Consider the following 23,410-nt stretch of genomic DNA (forward strand, 5'->3'; position numbering starts at 1 on the left):
TTTTCATTCCCCAGTACAACTTTTTTGTCATTAATACCATGGTGTGAAGGACTGGCAGATCCTTCCTGAGAGCTGTCTTTGGTGCTGGAGGAGATATGGTCAGGCAGGTAGGTTATAGTGCGGCTGTCCTGCTTTGTCACATGACCTGGCCAACTCACTGTTGACTACAGGCCTCACTCTCCCCACATGCAAAATGCAGTAGGAAGAGCCAGAGTAGGTGATTTCTGGGCCTGTTGCTCTGAACAAAGAGCATTTTTGTTTTTTTAAAAAAATTCTTTGTTATGTTTTATGGAATACAGAGCAACATCATGTCAGTGATGGCCTTTAATCCCCCATCACCTTGCCCTGCGAGGGTGAGATTATTAAACTCTCTTACGGAGGAGGAACCTGAGACTTAGAGAAGGGAAGTACTTCCTGAGGTAACCTAGATTCATTTACTCATGCCACAAATATTTATCGCGCACCTGTGTGCCAGGCACTGGAGATACATCAGCGAACAACACAGAAACCTCATCTCTTTCTAGTTCAGGTGAAATGATTCACACTGCTCCTGCCACACACAGGGGAATCACGCTGGGCTCTGGGGGCCCTGTGGTGAGCGAGACAGATCTCAGCCCGCCCCGTGGGCTCACGTTGCATCCTGGAAGATGGACCAAAAACACAAGAACAAACCATGAATTAAAAGCTTCTAGGCTGTCATAAGCGTAAAGAAGTGACAGGAAGGTGCTGAGGTCAAGGGTCAACAGCTCAGCCCAGCCAGGGTGGGGCTGTGTGGGGGCCAGATTTGACTCAGGGAATCCACTGCCCTCTTTCTGCCTGGCTACCAGGGGCCGGGCTGTGCCAGAATCAAACCTCCACCTTGACCTCATTAGCATCGGGCCTAATCATTTACACCACAAGCGGCCACACCCTGCCCATCCTGCCACGCCACCCTCTGCACTCATTCTACCAACACACATTTCCTCAGCACTTTGTGTGCAGACCCTGACAGGCAGGGGTCTGGAACCCCAGTGGGCTGGAGGGAAGAAGGCAGTTTTTTGAGCAGACAGGTCTAGGACTCCCAGGTGAGAAGAGACTGGGTGTCAAAAAGCTTAAGGGATAGACCTCTTGGAGACAGGGACACTTACTTCTCTGCTGGTTGTGGATTTCCAGCCTCAGGGCCTTTGTTCTTTCTGTATGTCCTCTGCCTAGATATATTGGTGGGGCTGGTTCCTTCCATCATTGAGTTCTCAGCTCAGACTTGACCTTCTCAAAGAGACCTTCTAGATAAGTGTATTAGGAGTGGGCTGTGATCTGAACTTTTCTTATTGCTTTTTTGTCTCATTATTTGTTTGTAATGAAACACTTCTTGCAGGCAGGGCTTGGTCCTGTGCACTGTGTCTCCCAGAACCAAGCAACTTGGCTGATACATGTTTGTGGCTGGATGATGGTCATCAAGTACCCTGCATGCCAGACACTTGCAGCTCCCCTTCTATCCCTAGGAGTTGTCATCGGACTCCTGTTACACATGAGGGAGCCTGTCAGTATCGGGCTTCCATTTGCCCTCAAAGCTTATCCTGCTGTCCTGGGACCCACCCTCATGGGGCTACTTGTCACATGGTATTCCAAGTCCACTGTCCCAGCCCAGCCCAACCGGACGTCCCCAGACATGCCCTGCGTGCTGCAATATCCAACCAGTCCTGTTTCTAGGGTCTGAGTCCCTGTCACTCTGGAGTCCTCAGGATGCTGGGACCATTCCTGCCTCCGTCACTGCAGTGAGGCAGGGCCTGGTACAGGACTTGGTGCCCGGTCTTGCTCCTGGATGCAAGGCCTTGCTTTGGGATTCCTGGAAGCCTCTGTCCCCTCCCTGCTTCTGTCACCCCCTTCCCTGGTGTCCTCCTCCATCTTTACTCCCTTCAATCCATCTGTGGGGGCATTTGTCCCACTTCTCTGCCCCTGAGCTCTGCTCACTGCCCTCCAGATGAAGCCAGGTTCCTCGGCTGGGCATCAGCGCTGGCCCCAGCCCATGAGCAGCACACATGAGATGGGCCCCAGGCCTCTGCCCAGCCTTTGTCTCCAGTGTGTGCTGTCTTCTCCACCTGGCAACTTGGCAAAGTGCTCCCCTCCTTCAAAGACCCAAACACTGCTGCCCTGGATGCCTCCCCCAGGCAGGCTGCCTCCCCTCCCTGGGCCCCTGGGACCTGTTCTTCCCACATCAGTGTCCCCCTAAGCCTGCAAGCTCCTCCTTTCTCAATCTTTATATCCCCAGTGGCCTGCACATAAATGTTTGATAAGCAAGTAAGCAAGTGAATTCCCATTCAATGCAACACATATTTATTGCACTCTTTGGCTACGCTGGGCTGTGTGTTGGAAGGATGTGACCCCTGCCCTCATGAAGCTCATAATTTGGTGAGAAGGGCTAGTGTCAGTGTCCAGCAACTGGATGGGCCAGGAGGTGACTTAGGCCAGGAAGGAATAGGTAAGGGGCTGAGTGAGGGGATGAGAGACTGAAAGAATAACCAGAGCCTCTGCCCTCTGGGAGTTCATGGTCCAGTCGGGAGAAAGATGAAGTCAGCTCATATTACACCAGAGGGTAATGGGCTGGGAGTCTGAGGTCCCAATGCCAGACCAAGGCCATCAGGCTGAGATGGGCAGAGATTCCTGGGGGACTGAAGAGTGGGGGCAGGCACCCAGCCCTTTCCCGTGGTCCCCAGCACTTCCCCTTCCCAACCCTAGGCTTCCACATGGAGTCACCTTGGCCCCTCTTGGGAAGCCAATTAGGCCCCCAGTTGCAGCCCTGGGGATTACTATGATTAATAATGCCCCCAATCTCCCAGGTGCTGATTCAGCCAGGAGCTTAGGGAGGGGAGGTCACTTTATAAGGGTCGGGGGAGGGGTGGGGGTGGCGCAGGTCAGAGCCTGGAGTCGTTCAGCCGGAGCCCTGCGTGGCCCAGCTCAGGCCCCAGCAGCATTCTTGGGTCAGAGCCGCCCGCAGGGCAGCCACAAGAACCTCAGCCATGAACGGCACGGAGGGCCCCAACTTCTACGTGCCCTTCTCCAACAAGACCGGCGTGGTGCGCAGTCCCTTCGAGTACCCGCAGTACTACCTGGCCGAGCCCTGGCAGTTCTCCATGCTGGCAGCCTACATGTTCCTGCTGATCGTGCTTGGCTTCCCCATCAACTTCCTCACGCTCTATGTCACAGTTCAGCACAAGAAGCTGCGCACACCTCTCAACTACATCCTGCTCAACCTGGCCGTGGCCGACCTCTTCATGGTCTTTGGAGGCTTCACCTCCACCCTCTACACCTCTCTGCATGGATATTTCATCTTCGGGCCCACAGGATGCAATCTGGAGGGCTTCTTTGCCACTCTGGGCGGTATGAGCTGTGGTGTGGGTGGGCAGGGAGCACGGGAACCAGGGGGCATGGAGGCGTCTGGGGACAGCTCCAGGCTTAGGGATGGGGGTGATTCCTTCTCTCCTCTGCAGTCATTGGCATCATCTAAAGCTCTCCCTTAATCAACCAGCACTTCGGTGATGATGAGCAAGGCTGCCCTCTGGGGAGAGCAGGCATTGAGCCCTGTGTCACTTGGAGTGGTGCCGTTGCCTTGCATTACAGCAAGAAAACGGGATGAGAGAAGTCAAGCGCCTGCGGAGGTCACATCAGGGCAGGGGCAGAGCTGTGTGTCAAGCCCACATCCATGTGACCCCTCAGGCCAGGTTTAGTTTCCCTCAGAGCAGATGCGCTGGGTCAGTCAGACCCACAGTGGGCACCGGGGGGAGAGCGGGACAAGATAAATCCCTGCACTCAGAACTCCCAGCTCATGGTGGGATGCAGGTTCTCGGTCCTCCAGTCACTGCGCTTCACCTGGGCCGGGCCATAGGCTCAGTCCCTCCCAACCCTCCTCCAGCCTCTCTGCCACTAATGAATGCTTTTTGCATTGAGGAGCTCATCCTCTTAAAAAAAAAAAAAAAAAATCCTTCCACAGGGAACATTAGACCTGTGTGATCTGTAGCTTTGAAGGATGCTTTTAAATATTTCCTTGACTAGGAAACTGATGGAAGTGCTGCAGAAACAATAGATCCCATGTCACAGATGAGAAAACAGGGGCATGGAGAAGGGGTGACTTGTTTAGGGAGGTGGCAGGACCGTGACCAGAGCCTAGGTCTCCTGGCTCAGATCCAGAACATCCCCTCAGGACACTCAGCCACTCAGGCAAGCAGGACATGTCAGCGGTGGTTACTGCAAAGCCAGGGTGAAGGGCAGAGCCCAGCACCAGCCATGAGGATTGCTCTGCTGCCTGTCTTCCGTCACCCCCACGTGCCCAGGTGGCTGCCTCAGCCCCATTCCCCAGGATCTCAGGCCGTCCCTGGGTGTCACCTTCAGTGACCACAAATCATTTCATTTCGGGCCAGAAGGCAGGGTTGAGACACAAGTGCCACACACAGACAGACACGTCTCTGCAGCGTCAGTCCCAATGTACAGCTGTTGTCCTGGAACAACTACCAGAATTCCTTTTCACTCGGAGAAATGGCCCGGTTTGGTTGCTAAATTCTATGACCACCTTTCCTCCTGAGTTTCTGCAGCGATGTGCAGCACAGATGTCTGAATTCCATCATTATTTCCTCATTGCCCCACTGAGCCAAAGATCATTCATCTTCCTGGCTCCGGGAGAGGGTCCCACATGTCCAGGTTATGTTGTTTCCCTAGAGGGGAGAGGCCACTGCTCTAGAGAGAGAGAAGGACTTCCACCTCCAGGTTTCCCCTGCCCTTACAGTGCCTCTCAACAGGGACTCTGCCCACTGCCCCTTAAAGGACACATTCTCTTGCAAAAACTCCCCACAAGGCTCTCAGTCCAATCATGACCCCTAATTTAATTCCTGTGTCCCTCTGAACCCAGAGCTCTAACTGAATTAAACTTCCTGAGAGTTACTCCACTCCCCCGACTTGCTGGTCCCTCTGCCCTGCACTTTCTCCACCTTCCCAGCAGCTAAGCTTGTGCGCCCTGACACCTCACTCCAGGCCTGCCCCAGGTTGCCTTCCTCACTGCTGTCTCCCCGACAGGAAGAACACTGCCTCCTTAGACAGACAGTGGGGTCCAGGTAGGAGGCATGCTGGCCAACAGCTGACTGCCTTGCAGGTGAAGTTGCCCTGTGGTCCTTGGTGGTCCTGGCTATCGAGCGCTATGTCGTGGTATGCAAGCCCATGAGCAACTTCCGCTTCGGGGAGAATCATGCCATCATGGGCCTCGCCCTCACCTGGGTCATGGCACTGGCCTGTGCCGCACCCCCACTAGCCGGCTGGTCCAGGTAATGGCACTAAGCAGAAGGGAAGGGTCTCTGGGGGTCTTCTTTGTTTGGGGGGTCTTCTTAAGGTTCCCCAGCCAGGACTCAAACCTGGGGCAGTCTGGTTCCAGGCACCGAGCTGGCAGCTCTGCTGGGGGTGGAGTTTAGGGTAGGGAAAGAAAGGATCAGACCATGATGTTGCTATAGGGACTGGTCCCATCTCCTGAGTTCCCATGTCAAGGAGAATCCAAGATGCCTGACCCTTCACCTTGGCTGCGCCCCTAATCCTCAACTAAGCCAGGGCCAGGGTCCAATCCTCTTTGGTCCAGTGCCCCATGGGCAGCTTCTTTTGACCTTGAGCCTCAGTACCTGGAGAGGTTGCACCTTCCTAGTGCAGGTGGTGACCACCTAGCCCCTGGGACTCAGGTCCTGTGCCCTCTGCAGCCATCATCTCCAAATGGAGCTGAGATGCGAGATGTGGAAAGAGGGGGGGAATGGTTTGGGAGACTTGGCTGGTGGCTACATGGGTTCCCAGAGGTCTTGTGCTCCCCTGCTTCCAGGAAATTCCCATTCTCTTCCCTTTCCTCCTCAGCCTCCCTGGTGTCATTGTTCTGCCCCTTGCTAAATTTGAGGTCACCCTTCTCCAGCCTCTTTTCCTTTCTGCTCCTCTCTGGTCCAGTTATATCCTCGTAGGCCAAGCCAACGGACACGCCACATTTTCTGAGGTCGGTCCAATATCACCGCCTTTGAGAATCACTGAAACATCCTGACCACGTGCCGCAGAGGTTTTTTGTTTCCAGGAACTGTGCAAAGATCTCTTAGTTACCCCATGTGCGCATTTTGGTCTAGAAAATACTCTTACCCTGTTGTTAGTAAGAGTATGTACTCTTACTGGTTTGTACAAACTACCTCAAATACAGAGTTTGGGAGCTTTTCCCTTCTCCCCACCAGCTTCTGTCCTGCATAGGCTGAGGCCTGGCCTCTGGCTACTATGGGCCTGGTGAAGAAATGCTGCGCAGGCCAGTGGTGTGCGCGTGCTGTCAGGCAAGAGACGGTGTAAGAGGCTAGGTCACGTCCTGATAACACAGCTACCAAACAAACTATGAAACAGTATTTCTTTCACAAGGAGCATTTGAATCCCTTCTCTCTGTTGATTTGATCTTCAGTCACACAGCCAAGCAGACATTTTATTATCCCCATTTTACAGAGAGGGAAAGTGAGGCCCAGAGAGAGGCAAGCCATACAGCGGGTCACCCTGGTTAGCTGGGGCCTGCTCCCAATTTCCTCACACATGGGTCTCTTCTATGCCCCGTCCTGTCCCACTCCCCGCTGGTCCTCAGGTACATCCCAGAGGGCATGCAGTGCTCGTGTGGGATCGACTACTACACGCTCAAACCCGAGGTCAACAACGAGTCCTTCGTCATCTACATGTTCGTGGTCCACTTCACCATTCCCATGATCATCATCTTCTTCTGCTATGGACAGTTGGTCTTCACCGTGAAGGAGGTACGGGCCCATGCGGGCGCTAGGGACACACACATTGCAGACTGGGGCCCAGCCCCTGGCCCAGAGTTGCTGCAGTCTGGACACTGGCCCTGTGTCTCTGCAGGCGGCTGCCCAGCAGCAGGAGTCAGCCACTACTCAGAAGGCCGAGAAGGAAGTCACACGCATGGTCATCATCATGGTCATCGCATTCCTGATCTGTTGGTTGCCCTACGCCAGCGTGGCATTCTACATCTTCACCCACCAGGGCTCCAACTTTGGCCCCGTCTTCATGACCATCCCGGCGTTCTTTGCCAAGTCGTCCTCCATCTACAACCCCGTCATCTATATCATGATGAACAAGCAGGTGCCAGGCGGTGGGGAGGAAGGGTCTGGGTCCCCCATGTCGCAGGCACTGCCTGTGGAGGACAAGCCACATCCTTGACTGGCTCTCCGTCTTCTCATCTGCAAAACTGAACTGGGGAGTTGGTGTCCCCCAGGGAATCACGGTCATCTGGGAGAAATGCAGATTTGTGGGCCCCACCCAGACCTGCAGCTTGGGGTGGGCCTAGGAATCTGCATTTCTAACAAGACCTCGGGTGACTCTGGGGCTGGCTCAAGTAAGATAGCTCTGGAGGCATGCTTTAAAAGTCAAGTGGTCAAAGTCCCAAGCCTGGGTACGGGATGCTGCCAGTCTCTATCAGGGAGATAAAAAGCAGCTAAAAGGTCTTATTCTGAGGGATAAGCAGTCCTTTAACATAAACCAGTGGTCTCGCTGCAGAATCCATGATCCAATGGGGAAAATGTAGCCACTGGAATCAAGCATATTGGATTCAAATACCAACTCTGCTATTTTCTAGTTGTGTGACCCTGGGCAAGTCACTTTCCTTCTCTGGGCTTCAGGTTTTTTTATCCATAGAAAGGGCAAAATTCCAAACTCTTGAGTTAAATGAGATAATTTACAGATAGCCCTTGATACACAGAAGGCATCATGGAATGTTATTAGTGACAAAGCCCCCTGGCATCTCTGGAGGAGGGTCACATATATTTAGTAAGTTTTTTCCAGAGAGCCAGATGTGACATACAAGTGAAGGCTGTGAGACCCAGAATGGGAAAGGGTTGTAGACAAATCTTGCCAACCCCACCAGTTTGCTACACACACTTTGAATGAACCCTGACCCTGATTCATGCCCCTTGCCTTCCAGTTCCGGAACTGCATGCTCACCACCCTCTGTTGTGGCAAGAACCTGCTGGGTGATGACGAAGCATCCACCACTGCCTCCAAGACGGAGACCAGCCAGGTGGCACCCGCCTAAGCCCTGCCAAGGACTCTGCTGTCGACTATCGGAGTCTCGGTCCCCCAACACCCACCCCCAGCAACAGCTGCCCCACCAGGAGCCATGCCTGTTCAAATCACGTTTCACAGGCTCCATACGTTTTTTTTTTTCTTTTTAAAGAATTAATGAGAGGAAACTGAGGCTCCCCACTCGACGGGGACGGCTCAATCTGAAGTCCTGAGTTCTCAAGGACCGGTGGGATCTATATCCTCCTCGCCCCAACTCATCTCTCAGGAAAAGAAGAACTCGTGCTATCTGGAAAAGTGTCCCAGCTTAGGGAAAAGTGTCTAGCACAGAACGGGACACACAGTAGGTGCTTAATAAATGCTAGGTGGAGGAAGGAAGGAATGAACGGAGGAATGAGTGGAGGGGCGAATGGACAGGGAGAGCATAGCTCTGCTCTCAAAACTGCCTCAGCAGCAGCAGCTCCTTGGCTGATGACCTTGAGCAATTGTTTCCCTCCATGGGCCTCACTTTCTTTCCCTGTAAAATGGGAATCCTTCCTGAAAAATAAATTAAATTAAATTAAATAGGAATCCCGAGTCCTGGGTCCTGCCATACATGGCTGCTGTGAAGATCAAATGAGATGTGTGTGTGTGTGTGTGTGTGTGTGTGTGTGTATTAAAGTGCTTTGTAAATGGCAAGGAGCTGTACAGGTTGTAGTTAATGATGTGAATAATATCAATTAATATAATTAATAAATTACTATGATCATCACTTCTTAATAGTGACCATTTTGAGAGTGGACAAGGCCTCAAGTATCCAGCCTCAGCAGGTTTTTAAAAAAAATTAGCCAGGTGTCAAGGCCAGACCAGGCCTAGGGGTTGGGCCACAGGGAGGGACAGTTGAGTGGATGCAGAATGTAGTCATCAGACCTGAAGATCTAACATCAGACTGGATGGAGTCTGTGACCAAGGCCCATGTCTGACCTCTGGCCTGGAGCCCTGAGCCCAGTGCCTCCCCTTCCCAGTGCTGCCTGTGAAGAGACAGGCCTCTCTCTCAGCTTCTGGAAACCACATGCTCTCACCTACCCAGCACTCGGGCCACAGCATGTCTGGGCCAGTGTAGAGTTTCCAGAAGCCATGCTTACATGCCCACATTTAATAAAGAGCTGAGTCTCCAATATCACCCTTGTTTTGAAGAGCTTAGAAAAAAAGAGTGAGAAATTCGATTGGGCCCATCCTCCCTGGGGATGTTCACGGGTCCCAGATTCCAGGTCCCTTACTAGATGAGCCCATCTCCAGCAGCTCTTATCCATTCTTCATTCTGGAGGGTTCTTGCTGCAAAGCTGGCTGGAACTCCAGGTCATCAGGATTGAGCTGCCTCAGTAACTGCCCCTCCTTCACATAGCCAAAGCCAGAAGCTCTAGCTCTCCCAGCCCTGCCTGGAGACTAAGGTTAAAAAAGGGCATTAAAAAGCTCAGCTCCTCTACTTGGTGTTAATGGTGGTGGTTTTTGTCACTCTCAAATTCTTCATCTGCAGGATGGATTGAAACTGGGCAGCATCTACCTGGCCCCTGCCCTGGGATGCCTGGATTGAGCAATGAGCCTCCTAAGGGTGCAGTGTGGAGGGAGCCAGCCTGGGAACGGGGAAAGTCCCAACTTTAGAGTCACAGAGACCCAAGTGACCTGTGAAACTCTAAGCAAATTTTCTCACCTCTTGATCCTCCTTATCTGAAAAGCAGAATCTGAAACAGGCAGTGAGGGGATTAGATGAGCTTGCGGACTAGTAGGCGACAGTAGGAGACTTTTGGCCTTACTGGGGCCTCAGCCCAGAGCTGGCCTTGCTGTGCACCCATCTACAAGGGAGACAGGGTGGAGATATAGCTCCCAGGAGTGACCCTCATCCTCCAAGGCAGGAAGGGGAGGCAGGAGCCTGAGATGGAAGATCCTTAGTGCCATAGCGGGGCTGGGCAGGTAACAGTTGGGATCTCTAGCCTTGTCCCTCTTAACTCTGTCTCCCTGCATGGCATCAGTCAGGATTCCTTTGGCTGCAAGTGACAGGAAATTCCTTTTAGGGCTGATACTAAAAGGAAAAATTATTGGTTCCCATAAATGAAAAGCCCAGGGCTTTAGGAACAGCTGGAGACAAGTGCCCAGCTGATGTTCTCAGGCTTCTGCGTCTCCTCTGGCTACACTTTCCTCTGCGTTGGCTTCATGCACAGGCTGTTTCCAAGAGGTGCCAGAAATGGCCACCAGTTGTTCCAGGCTCAGCAAGTCCTGCCAAGAGTGGGCTTCTTTTTCCCGTCAGTTCCAGGCAGGGCTCTCATGATCCAGGCCTGGGTCACCTGATTGGCCTTGCAGCCCAACATTAGCCCCACATAAGCCAGGTGGTGTGAGAGAGGGGACAGAAAGGTACCCAAAGAAAACCAGGGTGTTGTTATCAGAAGGAGGTTGGCAGGGGGCAGGGTGGGCAGAGCCAACAGCGGCCCGGAGAGGGTGAACTCTAAGTCGCTGATGTTGGGCTAGACCAGGCCTCCCTCCCACATTGGGACACGAGGAAGAAAGTTCCCACAGTTGGTCCTGCAGGTGACTCTCCATTTCAGGTGCTGTGTTGGGCCAGGCATGGCAGTGGGAGGAACAGTGGCATTTCAGTTGCCCTGCCTTGCAGGCAGCCCTGTCCCCTTTGTCCCCCACCTCAGGCTACTTATTCTGAAGAGTGGTATGTTTGTCTCAGCCTCACATCTAGAGAAAAAAAACTTACTCTAAAACCAGAACATTATGTGGTTTTTCCTGGTAGAGGCAAGAAAGCCTCTTTACCTCCGTAATTTACAGCTGATTTGGCAGCTATGTGTGGGGCACTCGCCATATATAAAGGCAAAGAGATGCTGACTTAGCCTGGGAGGAGGGTATCAGCCACCCCATCTCTAGGCTCCCGGCAGCCGACAGGTGTGTGGAACGCTTGTTCTGTACAATTGTATTTCAGCTCAACCCAATCTAAGGAAGCGGATCCTAGGCCTGGATGTGCCGGGGGTTCCAGAAGTGGATTGGAGGGACCAAGTCTCTGGGCTGTGACCTGGCCAGCCCTGGGGCCACAGAGTTTTCTCACCCTTGATCTTGCCTCTGGGAGGAGACTGTGTGAACCCCCACCCCCACCCCACCAAGGCAGCAGGGCCTGATGGCAGCCTGTCCCCCTGACCCCCAGTAGAGACATGCATTCCTGACACCCCGAGTTTCCCCCAGGGAGATAGTGACCTCAGACCAAGTTTCTGAACCTCACTAGGCCTCAGGCTTCTCAGCTTTAAAAGGGAGAATCATCCCAGTTGGTAGAATTGTCTCGAGGGACTAATGAGGTTATTGATATAAAAGATGCAGTGCATAGTAGACATTCAATAAATGTGAGTTCCCTTTCCAGAATGTGAACCAAGTTCAAAGGAACAGCCCCTGCTGTGGTAGAGATAGGCATTAAAGAGATTAAAATAATGGAGGGGGCCTCAGAAAAAGGGGAAGCAAGAGCTAACTGCCTTAATACTCATCCCCTTTCTTTTAGTAACATCACTCCCAAGTTCTAGCTGACCCCTTGCCACCCAGCACCAGACTGCATCTCCCAGCAACCCTTGCACCAGTGGTATGATATTACGATCTGGCCAGTGGAGTATAATCGGAAGTGATGTTTGCAATCTCTGGGTTTTGCATTTCAAATAATGGAGGTGCCCTCCACTTCCTTTCTTCTTCACTTTCTGAAGGCAGGAATGTGGTGGTGCTGGCCAGAGCTACAGCAGCTGTCTCGGATCATGAGGTAGGGTCTGTGGGCAGAGAACAGCCGAGCATCAAGAAAGGAGCTTGGATCCCCCAGGCTGCCTTACCAGCCCTGCACAACGTATTCTTAAAGAGTTTTGTGAGAAGTAGTCTCATAGTTTCTTGTTTAAGCCATTGTTACTTTGGAGGTATGGTTGGCTTCTTAACTAGCAGAGGGCTTTCAGGTTTCAGCCCAGGGTCTGGACTTGGGAAGATCAGGCGTAGGCCCTCTCTGAACTTTTGCTTCTTCATGTGTAAATAAAAGAGTGGATATAAAATATTAACACAGATATCGAACATGGCAGCTACTACTATTTCTACCCTGCCCTCTATCCATTTATCGACCTCAAGTCGCAAATATTCTGATGCTACAGAGGCTAGAGTTACAGAAAACAGACACCCTATCAGTACTTCAAAAAGTTCTTGTGCAGGTGAATCCTGTTCAATGTTCCAAGATGGTAAAAACGTTTTTGGCAAAACTTAAATTCCATATAGGCCTCAGTAAAAGAGTCATGTCAGTATACCAACCTGCCTTTCCTCCCCAGCAGGCTGATCCTCACAATTAGCATTTCCCTGTAAAAAGGCAATCTTCTATAAGAATTTTTAGATCACACAGCACATTTTAGAACTTCTTCCCTCCTAATGCAAACCTCTATCCTGGCACAGCCCAGGAGCAGGGTTTCAGATGAAGCTCGTGGGAATGTTTGCACTGCTGAGTCTTTTTCTTTTTCTCAATTCTTGGAAATGTCCCATAATGTGATCAAAACTGCTGCCCTTGTTTGCTCCAGCTTCCTTGTGCCTCTTTGCCTCATATCGTCTCCAGCACTCAGCCAAGCTGGGCTCTGACCCTGGGGCTTCCACAGCAATGGGTGCTGAGCACCTACTGTGTGCCAGGCACTGTGCTAGCACCAGGGATACCACCAGGGTAAGATAAACACAGCCCTGCTCCCGCCAACTGCCGCCACCCCCAACCCCAAGCTCAAAGGCTAATGCAGGAGACAGGTAAGGGAGAGTTTTAACTCAGGGTGCTGGAGGCCCCCAGACAGTGAGTCCAGGGGCTGCTGAAAACTGGAGGAGGGGCCCATAACCAAGGGAGTCAGGGAGGGATTTTCCCAGGAAGCAATGTCTATACCGAGGCCAAAACAGTCTAGAGAAGATAGGTGGGAGTAAGGAAGCATCTTCTAGGCAGAGTGTATCAGTTAGCTTATGCTGCATGATAAGCAACTTCAAAATCTCATGGCTTAAAACAACACACCATGTATTATTGTTGCGAGTCTGTGGGTCAGCAGGACAGTTTTGTGGGTACAGACCAAGCTTGGGTGATCTCCACTAGGCTGATTCATGCATGTGTGGTTAACTGAAGGGTTGGCTGGTTGGCTGGCTGTTGGCTGGGTGATAAGGGTATGGGCCTCTCAGCATCCAGCAGGCTAGCCAGAGCTTGTTCACATGGCAATGGGATTAGCATAACATCACTTCCACCACTTTCTATTGATCAGCACAAACTTAAGGAGTGTGGGACAACCTGCAAAGTTACATTGCAAATGAACATGGATACTGGCAGGGGTGGAAAACTGGGGTTATTTCTTCATGAATATAACATATACACAGAGGAAACACAAGGGGCAAAGCCCAGATCTCAGCACCAAGCCATTCCCAGAGTAGCTGTGTAGCAACGAGGCTCCAGAAGCCAGACTGAATACTTACCTGGCAGGAGAGATACCACACACACGAAGGTAGTTTTCCCAGGGCGAGGCTTTTCCATCACACTTGGGATGCACTGATCCCTGAAATTTCCCCAGATGTGGCAAACTCAACTGCATATTTTGTGGTAGTGGGAGACTGTGTTCTCTCTCTCTCCTCTTAAAAAAAAGAAAACCAGACTGAAGAGGTCAAACTAGGCCGGGGGGAGCCATGAAGCATCCTGGACAGGAGGGTGATGCCTGATTTCACTTTAGAATACTTTGATGACCACTGCCTCCCTCAATCTAGACCTCTGGCAATGGAGAGTCCCCTGGGAAAACTCCAAAAATAGATATAGAGAGAAAATTTTAAACCTGTTTTAACCTATCCCTTTCAAATCCTGTGCCCTCCTTAGAAGTAATTTCTGCTATTATCTTGGTAGAAATCCTTTCAGACCTTCTGTGCCTTCAATGCACACACGAGTTCCATCTTCTCAGAAGGGGAGAGCATATTTCTCAGATATATTCTGGCTCACTCATTTTCACTGCTGTGTACTGTTCCATCGTATGAATAGACCACAGTTTAACTGTCCACTCTCTTCCTAATGGCCATGTGTGTTGTTTTGAAGTTTTGCTAAGATTGCAGTAGGCATCCTCGCACAGCAACATAAGAGTTTCCCTGAGTCGTACCTGAAGTGACATGGGTGGGCTGTGGCATAAGTCCATCCTCAGCTGTCTTAGACGTTACTGAATTGCTTTCTAAAGTGGCTCCCGACTTACCCTCCTAATGGTTATGCATTTCTTCATGTCCTGGGCACTCAGCATTGATAGACACTTAAGTAGCTGTCATTCTGTTGGGTGTGAAATACAACCTCATCCTTGCTGTAACCCACCTCATCATTTTAAATGGCTTCAGAATATTCTACAGCCAGAGTAAGGGAGTAATTTAGCCCGGCCCCAAGTGACTTGCTTGAAAGTTTGTTCTATTTTACTTTCTTTTCCTAACTAATGCACTTCTAGGCAGAGAAGCGGAGTTGCTGGGCTCAAGGGAAAACCTTTTCAAAGTCGGCTGCCTCCCAACTCACGCCACTGGCAGGGGTGGCGGGAACCTCTGCATTCAGCTCCCTGCATCTTTGCCAACACTTGGTCTTCAATTTTTGTCATGTTTATGGGAAAATAATATCTCATCATTGTTTTTATTTGAATTTCCCTGAATGCCAAGGAGGTTGAGGATATTTTCCTGTGTTTATCGACCATTTTGGTGAATTGCCTATTTATATTTTTTGTCCGTTTTCCCAATGGCTATTGCCATTATTTATGGAGACTTTTGCTAAGCAATTTTATTTTAAAATTGCTCTTTTATCCCATCAAGATTATTTTCTTAAAAAAAAAAAAAAAAAACAAAAGGCCCTGGCCAGGGTGCTCAGTTGGTTGGAGCATCATCCCATACACCAAACGGTTGCAGGTTTGATCCCTGGTCAGGGCATAAACCTAGGCTATAGGTTCAATCCCTGGTCGGGATGCTTATGGGAGGCAACCAATTGATGTCTCTCTCTCTCTCTCTCAAATTAATATATATATATAAAATCTCCATCCTTGGGTGAGGGTTTTTTTTAAAGCTTTAAAAAGGGGGTGGCCGCAGGTTGACAGAGGGGTGTCTGCTTCAGGCGAACCCCACTGGTCAGCCTCCAGCTGTCACTTCTTGAGAAACTGAGGCAAGCGGCGGCATGGGCACAGGATGGGACAGTGGAGCGGTGGGATCGGAGGGCCTCACCTCCACAACCCAGCTGTGCCCAATTCTCCATCAGCATGTCCAGCCCCTGGTGGGCAGAGGGTGCATGAGGGACCACACATCTCAGCCCTCATCATTTCACCACAGAGACTAAGACCCAGACAAGTCAAGTGACTTTTCCAAAGTCACACAGGAGTGGGTGACTAAGCTGGGTGTCAGTGCCTGAGGCAGGGCAGTAAGGCCCATCCCTGCCCTCCCACCCCAGTCAGCAGCTCAGAGCCTCCCAGGCCAATCAGGGATTAATTGGAGTCACGAGGCCGCCATTGGTATATAAGACGAACAGGCTGGCCTGGGAGCCTCACGTCTGCATCTGTGTCTTCCTGTGCAATGGCTCCCGGAAGCGTGACCTCCAGCGACTCCTTGACCTCCTCAACCTCCCTGACCTCCATGAACTCCACATCTGGATGGTCTGGGACTGGGAAGACAGGTGAGCAAAGGGAGGCACTTCTCCTTCAAACCTGCAATCCCATTCCCTGGGTGTCTGGGACCCTTCTTCCTCCCAGCCTCCCTTGTTCGTAGCCTGGCCCCAGCATCCCTCCTAGAGGCTGTTGAGTTCAACTGCCTGTTTGGCAGATGCCAGCAGTGGCGGGGGGCCAGGCAGGACCTGAGAGCTGAGGGTGGCCCAGCACAGAGGAAGAGGGCAGAGCAGGCCTCCCCAGCTGGAGCCCATTTCCTCTCAGGGGAGGGCTGGGAGCCCAGCTGCAGCTGCCAGGCAGCTAGTCCAAGGGACTAGAGCGCAAGTGTTTGATACAGGGCTGGGCTTTGGTTTTAGGGCTGCATCCCAATTTTTAATAAACAACGCCTCGGGGTTTCTCAGGATATGGGGGCCACTGAAACACAAACCCAGTTTATTCCCTAAAGAGCACCCTTTCTGATGGGCAAGTCTGCCTTGTGAATAGGTGCCATTTTATGATGTGGCATGAACTTTAATGGCGGGAACCCAGAGGGCTGCAGAAGCCCAGAGGAGTTGCCTAACCCACTCTGGGAGGTCAAGGAAGGTTTCCTGAAGGAGGCGATGCTTGAAGGAAGGATAAACCTCACCCACGGGAAAGAGGGTGAGGCAGAGGAATCTTCTTGAGTATTTGCAAAGGTTCTTTTGGAGGAGGGGGCAGAGCTGCTCACTCTGGCTTGGGAAACCAGGGCTGTTTGAGCCTTGAAGGGTGAGCGAAAGCTGCCTGGGTGACTAAGGAGACAGAAGGAACAGCACAGGCAAAGGTGCAGAAGTGGGAGTGCTGGTGGAGCATTTGGGGAGGTGTACATCTTCCTTCTGGCTAGGGGCAGAGTTGGGTTGAACACCGGTGAGAGTGGGGCGGGACCGATCAGATGGGCTTCCTGGGTTGCGGTCAGGTGCATCCACTCTTAATACTGAAGGCAACGTGGAGGTGAGGAGCGTGTTACAGTGAGGGGAACGGATTGGAAGGGAAAGGAGGCAGCAGGGAGGAGGCTGGGGCCCTGGGGATGGAGAGAGAGAAGCCCAGGGAGAAGGGTAGAGTAGGTGTGGTGGTGAAGGGGAGAGGAGGTCCAGGGTGTCCCCTGCATTCTTGCTTGGGTGTCTGAGTAGGTATTCGGGGAGGTGCCATTCCTGGGAGGGAAAAGTCAGAGGGCAAGTGCTGGGAAAGTGTGAGTTCTGTTCTGGACATCCTGGTATTGAATTACTGCCAAATGAGGAGCTGAGTCCAGCTGGAGGATCTGGGGAAGGAGCACACTTGGGGGTGGCTCCCTGGGACAGAGCACCATTTGGGGAAGGCAGGAGAGTTTACTAAGGTGTCAGCCCAGGCCAGGCCTGAGGACCCCCCCGGAAACCCTGTAACATTGCAGCTGGGAGGGCTCAGGCCTCCTTAGAGGCCTCCATCCCCACCGTACTGACTGGAAGACTGAAGCCCAGAGAGGAGAGTAAAACTCCTGCAGTGCTGGCATTACTAACCCAGGACTCCACCGTGCACAGGCTTCGGCCCCAAAATGAATATTCCCAGACGCTGTGCTCTTCCTGGTCAGGAGGCAGCGGTGGGCCCATTGGATTAGGTCTCTACAATTTTGCTCAAAGTCTAGAGTTTTTGGGTGTTTCCTCCACTTAAAAATGTGTTTTTTAAAAAATATATATTTTAGCCAATTGATTCCTTTTTGAGTCTTTAATTTTTGCAAGTTGATCAGAAAGCAACATTCCTAACCACTGTATTTTAATCAGGTTTCATATTTAAACCACTTTTATGTACCTTATAGTGACTCACAAATCCTCACCCTTTCTCCCTGCTCACCCCTTGATCCTATTCTCTTTTGCAACTTCTTTCATAAAAGCTTACTGAGATATTGCAATAATGCACACACCATATAATTGACCCATTTAAAGTGTACAATGGCTTTTCATGTATGCACAGTTGTGCGTTCACTTCCACAGTCGATTTTAGTGTTTTCATCACCTCAAAAGAAAACCTGCACCCACCAGCAGTCACTCCCATCCCCACCCGCCTCGCCCCCACCCCACCTGCAACCACTAATCTACTTTCTGTTCCTATGATTTGCCCATTCAGACAGTTCATTTAAACGAAATCATACATTATGTGACTTTTTGTGAGTGACTGCTTTCACTAAGCATGGTGTTTTCAAGGAAACACTATATTACTTCTTTTGGTCAGATGGTACTCCATTTTATTGCCATCAAGTTTTGTTTATCTGTTCATTAGTTCATGGACATTTGGGTTGTTTCTGCCTTTGTGCCATTATATATAATGCTGCTGTAAACACTTGTGTAAAGTTGGTTGTGTAGATATATGTTTGCATTTAGGAGTGGAATTCTTTGTAACTTTTTATAGTGAAACCTTTCATATAGATACAAAGTAGAGGGGGTGGTACAGTGACCCCCACCCCAGCCCTGCTGGCACCCATCATCCCACTTCAACGGTTATTAGTGTATGGCTACTCTCGGTTCAGGTACCACCTTATTTCCAGGGAAGTGCCAGAGCTATATTTTATCTCTAAATCCAGTACATATCTTTAAAAAATAAGAACATCTTACAGAATAATTTCAATACCATTAGTATACCTGAAACTATATCATCAAATATTTCCAGGGTTTACATTTATCTAGTTGCCTTTTTTCCCCTAGCTGGCTTGTTCTAATCACGTTCCAAGTTGAGCAAGGACTCCGTGTCACATTTGGTTGGATGGTCTCTCCAGAATCGCTCCTCTCTGGGGACCACTCCCACTTTTGTCTTTCGACTTGCGTATCTGTAAGCAAAACTGGGCTCTGTGTCCTGGAGAGATCCCCACGGTCTGGGTGTGCTGACGTCATCTCCTAGATTCCCTGTAAACTGGAAGTTAGATCTAGACACCTCACCCAATTTAGGGTTTTTTAAAAAGCAATGTTTAATTCTTTCTGTGAACCTTCACGGAGCACCTGGTGTGTGCCCAGCCCCACAGTGGGCACTCGGAGACAGTGGCTGGCCAAGCAGCGTGTCCTGTCCTGGGTGTGCTCACAGGCACCGACTCAGTGTACATTTGATTCCCTCGGCCCTTCGCTCACCGACCGGCCATGGGGCCTGGCTAGGGCCTGGTGCGGGCCTCACTGGGCATGTTTGTGGTCTGCTGGGCCTGAGGGTGGTTTGAACTCTGGGTGATGTCCCGCTGTCCGTCCACAGGGCCCAGCCATAGCGTCACCAGAGCTCCGCGCCGCCACCCACCCATGCTGCGCATGGTGCTGGAGGCGCTCCAGGCGGGTGAGCAGCGCCGGGGCACCTCGGTGGTGGCCATCAAGGTCTATATCCTGCAGAAGTACCCTACAGTAGACGCCATCCGGCTCAAGTACCTGCTGAAGCGGGCCCTGGACACCGGCATGCAACGCGGCCTCCTCGTCAGGCCCACCAACTCCAAGGCCAAGGGGGCCACCGGCAGCTTCAAAGTGAGCATTCCAGGGCCACTGGTGGGGGCACTGCAGGGTGAGAGGGCCTCGGCCAAGGTTTAAACTTCAGCTCCCTCTCTTCCTGGCCTCTGTGTGCAGAGGCCTTTCTCCCCGTCTTCTCTTCTTGTTTCTCCTGTGTATTCTTGGGGACACCCCCTTTTCCCTTTTCCAGGAAGCCTGGTGTGTGTGTCCCTTGTCTGAGCCCCCACACAGTGCTGGTCACCCTGCTGTGTCCACCTTCATGCTTGTAGGATGTGTTCAGTGACCAGGGACCATCTCAGCTGTGTTCCCTTCTGCCCACGACTCCTTCCTGGAGCTCCTCACCACAGACAAGGCAGCCCAGCCTTGGGCTCTAGAAGGTCACAGAATTGGGGTTTACTCCCCAAGTTCTCTGACTCCAAACCAGGGCTGGCACCTCCCTGAGCACCACATCCTTTCAAAGGGCAGGGTCCCAGAAGGGGTTAGATTTGTCACAAAATTGAACCCCAGCATCATGACTGTCAGCTGCCACCAGGGAAACCTCAGGGACTGAGACAAGGGGTCTATCTTGTATTGCTGTGCTCCAGCATGTGGCAGTTGCTCTGACAGTTGCCACGGAACATTGTGGAACATTCTCAACCTACTGTGTTCTTGTCTGTGTGGTGATCAGTGGCTGAGCATGGGAAGTCCCAACCTTGTACAAATGCCGGACGTGGGTCAGCTTGGAGCCATGGCAAGGCCCAGGGCTAGGGCGGGGTGAGGGAGAGCAGGAGAGGCTGCTGGGGGCATGGGAGCTGGGTTAGGCAACAGAGCCTGGGAGCCCGTTAGGAAAGCGGGCTGAAGGGGTGGGAGGCAGGGAAAGGGCCCTAGGGCACCCACAGAGTTGGGAATGAGTGTGTGCTGAGAGTGGGGGTTGTTTCTGGTCTGGGTGGGATTTGGGGAGCCATGAGGGCTCATGGGGTTGGAGAACAATATGGTCAGAGGTGGGCTCTAGAAGGTCAGCGACCACCTTTGTGCCAGGGGCCTGGCATGCCCCTGACGCTCACACCCTCTCTGACGGCTCCACTGCAGAGATGGGAAGACTGGTGCTAGTTGGGGCAGAGAAGACTTGGCTGAGCTGCACAGCTGGGGGGCAGAAGGGGGCTGGAGAAAGCTTTGAGCTCTGGGCTATGTCACCTTAAAATCCATGTTCCACTCATGGGCGTGACAGGCAAGGCAGGGAGTTTGAAGATGTGGAGGTGTGAGGCAGAGCAGACTTTGCTGTTGAGAAGGAGAGAGTGAAGAAGGGAGGGTCAGAGCCGCAGTCCACGGCAAGGGGTGGGCAGGGAGGATGCCAAAGGTTCGTAGCTTAGCCTCTCAGAGGATGGGGTCAGGGCTCCCAGTGTGTGCCCTTGGCCCCCAAAACACTGCTTTGGCACTTCCAGGTGTGGGGGTGCGGTGGGGTGGTGGTGGGGGTAGTATTGCTGAGGCCTTGGGAAGCAAGAAGAGCACCTTGGGTGAGTTTGAGAGACTCAGGCCCCCCAACTCCTGAACAGCCACAGTCCTCCCTCACAGTGCAAAGAAAGGATTGAATGGCTTCCCTGGCAGGCATTTCAGAGGTGGTCCTGGGTCTTCTCCCTGTGCCCTTGACCGCCTCCTCCACCCTCCCTCTTTGTGAATGGGGCTTCTTCTCCAAGCCTTAGGTTGGGAGTAGGGCCATAAGCACCCAAAACTTTAGCTCTCAATCTCACCCCGTTCTCTCCTCTGCCAGTTAGTTCCCAAGCACACAAAAAAAATCAAGCCCAGGAAACCGCCCACCATGTTGGCCCCCAGGAGACCTGGTGAGGCCAAGGAGGAGGCCCCCAAGAAAGGTGACCAGACCAAGGATGGAGAGGCAAGAGTGGACAAGGCTGCAAAGGCCCCTCCTGGTGCCACTGGGACCCGTGGGAAGTCAAAGGCTAAAGGCAGAAAGAACAGCCCAGGTCAGTGTGTGGGAAGAGGTGAGAGGAGGGCATGGCTGGCCACGAAGCGTGAGGATGGAGGGGCGGCGCTGGGGGGAGATTTCCTGTCTGGTGAAGGTGCCCTAAGCATTAGGCTTGACCTGGACAGACAGAACTCATGGAAACTGGTGGGGGTAGGGATGAGGAGTCTGACTCATTTCTGAGAGGGGCTAGGGAGGGCTTCCTGGAGCAGGTGTCCTAGACAGAAGAACAGCTTATGCAAAAGCCTGGAGGCACGAAGAAGGTGAAGTTTTTGAGAAAGTGAAAATAGTTCTGGTGCAGTGGGGGATGGTGGGGTAGTGGGGAGATGGGGAGGGCAGCCTGGAGTCTGGACTTTATCTGGAGAACAATGAGGAGACATGGAAGGACTCTGAACAGGGAGCAGCTAGGGTCTGAGGTATTTTTTAAAATGTATCTTGGCTGCCATATGGAAGATGGGCTAAAGACCAGAGGCTGATAATCCTGTCAGGAGCCTTGCTGTGGGTGGGTACAAAGAGGGGGTGGGTCCAACAATTTGTGAGGGAAATGCTATTATTCCCAGTTTGCAAGCTAGGGCAGCCAGGCTCAGAGGCTAAACCACTTGCCTCAGGTCAGTAAGTGCCCAATGAGGACCAGGGCCAGGCAGGACTGAGGCCCCGGAGCCCCTGAATCTTCCTGCCCAGCATCAGCTCCTCCTGAAAGGGGTCCTTCCCACATACCCTCCCCCACTTTCCAGCAGATGACAAAGCCCACAGGAAAACCAAAGCTGGGATTCAGAGTTCAAAACCCACAGTCACCAAGGTAGGTTCCTGTGTGATTTCCCTGGTTTGGGTCTCCACCCTGCACAGGCCAGATTTGGGGTAACCCCTACCCAGCCCCTGGAAGGGTCAGCCGGGGAAGGGGGTCATTTATTCTCCTACAGAGCACAATTCAGTCTCTCCTCCTCTCTGGCCCCATAGCATCCTGAGGATCACTACCCCAATTTTACAGTTATGAGACTGAGGCTTAGAGAGGCAAGGTCACTGTCCAAATCTACACAGAACTAGGATTTCAACTACATGCTTGTGGGCTCCAATCTGCATGCCCCACTTTGTGACCTCGTTCCTTGGTTTGCTTTCTTATAGGGTGAGAACGGTGCCATTTTCCCCACCACAAAGAAGACCGGGAGCACAGTCCCTAAAGAGGCCGCTGCCCAGGGGGCCAGGCAAAGGTCGAAAGCCAAGGCTGCTGTTGCTCCTAAGGACAATGTGTCCAAGACCGTACCTGTACCACTGGCCAGAAGGATAGAGGTCCCCAAGGGCCCAGGAAGGCCTGGTATGCCCACCAAGGCCTTGCCATCCGATGGAACCAATAAGAAGACAGAAACTAAGAGCTAGAGAGGCAGGGTGGAGAGAGACTAAGATTCTGTTGAAATTTTTATTTGCCTAGAAACAATTACTATTTATTGCACTGTAAACTATTTATCAATAAAGTTTTCTTTTCCTCTCACAAATTGGTGTGGAAGGAGGCTAAGACATAAGAATTTGGCTGTTCAGGGACAGGGCCCAGATAGCAGCTCCAGCCCTGGTGAAGACAGACTGTACAATGTGAAAAGCTGGTGCAGGGATCTGAGGTCACAGCAGAGGTGTTAACTCAGCCTGAGATCTGAGACTGCTTCCTGGAGGAGGTGGCTTTTGGTCTTAAAGGATAAGAAGAAGTTGCCAGACAGATGAGAGGAAGAGCAGGGCAGGCAGAGGGTCCTACTCTGTGGTGTGGTGGAAAGAGGGGGATTTGTGGCTTTGAGAGGAGCATGGGAGGAGAGGTGGCATGAGCCACTGGGCTGTGGGGGATGGGCCAAGAAGGTGTGGAGGGACAGGATAGGGAAGGTAGACCTTCTCTCAGGGGCAGTGGGGAACCAGGGAGGTTATAGGCAGGGGAAAGAATAGTGTGTATGTCTAGAAAAAGCCCTCTGTGGAGAGGAGAGAGCACAGGAGCTGAGAGGAGTCAGAGACCATTAAACAGCTAGTTACTGAACGCCCTGTGGGCCCTGCTCTAATTAACAGGAGGAAGAGAAAATGTGAAGGCTCTGAGGTGAGAACCAGGCTGAAGGAGCTGCAGGGGGACCCTGTAGCTCCAGCCCAATGAGGGAGGACAGTAGTACTAAGACATGAAGTGCGGGGTGCTTTAAGAATGTTGTGACACTCTTCCCATGGAGCGGTGGAGTTCTGTGTCTTTGCCCTTTGAATCTGGGCTCTGTGACTGCTTGACCAATAGAATACAGCGGAACTAATGTTATGACAGTTTGGGG

At 51.9% G+C, this 23,410-nt stretch overlaps 2 protein-coding genes and 1 non-coding gene across 3 annotated transcripts; all 3 read left to right on the forward strand.

Annotated features, from left to right (window-relative positions):
• The first annotated feature begins 2,996 nt into the window (after nucleotides 1–2,996).
• On the forward strand, nucleotides 2,997–8,062 carry RHO (rhodopsin). The gene is made up of 5 exons (XM_090282967.1): nucleotides 2,997–3,357; nucleotides 5,120–5,288; nucleotides 6,605–6,770; nucleotides 6,874–7,113; nucleotides 7,952–8,062. The coding sequence occupies exons 1-5, from the start codon at nucleotides 2,997–2,999 to the stop codon at nucleotides 8,060–8,062; spliced, it is 1,047 nt and encodes a 348-aa protein (XP_090139093.1).
• A 5,454-nt stretch (nucleotides 8,063–13,516) lies between these two features.
• Nucleotides 13,517–13,680, forward strand: LOC150004975 (U1 spliceosomal RNA). Its single transcript, XR_016512584.1, has one exon. It is a non-coding gene; the product is annotated as a U1 spliceosomal RNA (small nuclear RNA).
• Nucleotides 13,681–15,618: 1,938 nt separating this feature from the next.
• Nucleotides 15,619–22,568, forward strand: H1-8 (H1.8 linker histone). Its single transcript, XM_090284932.1, has 5 exons — nucleotides 15,619–15,718; nucleotides 18,927–19,186; nucleotides 20,916–21,126; nucleotides 21,860–21,924; nucleotides 22,248–22,568. Exons 1-5 carry the CDS (start codon nucleotides 15,619–15,621, stop codon nucleotides 22,497–22,499), a joined length of 888 nt encoding a protein of 295 aa, XP_090141058.1. The 3' UTR covers nucleotides 22,500–22,568.
• The last annotated feature ends 842 nt before the right edge of the window (nucleotides 22,569–23,410 follow it).

The sequence above is a fragment of the Furipterus horrens genome, unplaced genomic scaffold (genome assembly GCF_987537825.1).
Source record: "Furipterus horrens unplaced genomic scaffold, mFurHor1.1.pri manual_scaffold_7, whole genome shotgun sequence".
In the NCBI taxonomy this organism is placed as follows: Eukaryota; Metazoa; Chordata; class Mammalia; order Chiroptera; family Furipteridae; genus Furipterus; species Furipterus horrens.

What these genes read in the sequence shown, in the direction of transcription:
- RHO (XM_090282967.1), top strand. Translation starts at nt 2,997, where the DNA reads ATGAACGGCACGGAGGGCCCCAACTTCTACGTGCCCTTCTCCAACAAG. An exon ending in CCACTAGCCGGCTGGTCCAG is followed by an intron (nt 5,289 to 6,604) that starts GTAATGGCACTA and finishes GCTGGTCCTCAG; the next exon opens with GTACATCCCAGAGGGCATGC. An exon ending in ATATCATGATGAACAAGCAG is followed by an intron (nt 7,114 to 7,951) that starts GTGCCAGGCGGT and finishes CTTGCCTTCCAG; the next exon opens with TTCCGGAACTGCATGCTCAC.
- H1-8 (XM_090284932.1), top strand. Translation starts at nt 15,619, where the DNA reads ATGGCTCCCGGAAGCGTGACCTCCAGCGACTCCTTGACCTCCTCAACC. An exon ending in GTCTGGGACTGGGAAGACAG is followed by an intron (nt 15,719 to 18,926) that starts GTGAGCAAAGGG and finishes GTCCGTCCACAG; the next exon opens with GGCCCAGCCATAGCGTCACC. An exon ending in AGGCAGAAAGAACAGCCCAG is followed by an intron (nt 21,127 to 21,859) that starts GTCAGTGTGTGG and finishes CCCACTTTCCAG; the next exon opens with CAGATGACAAAGCCCACAGG.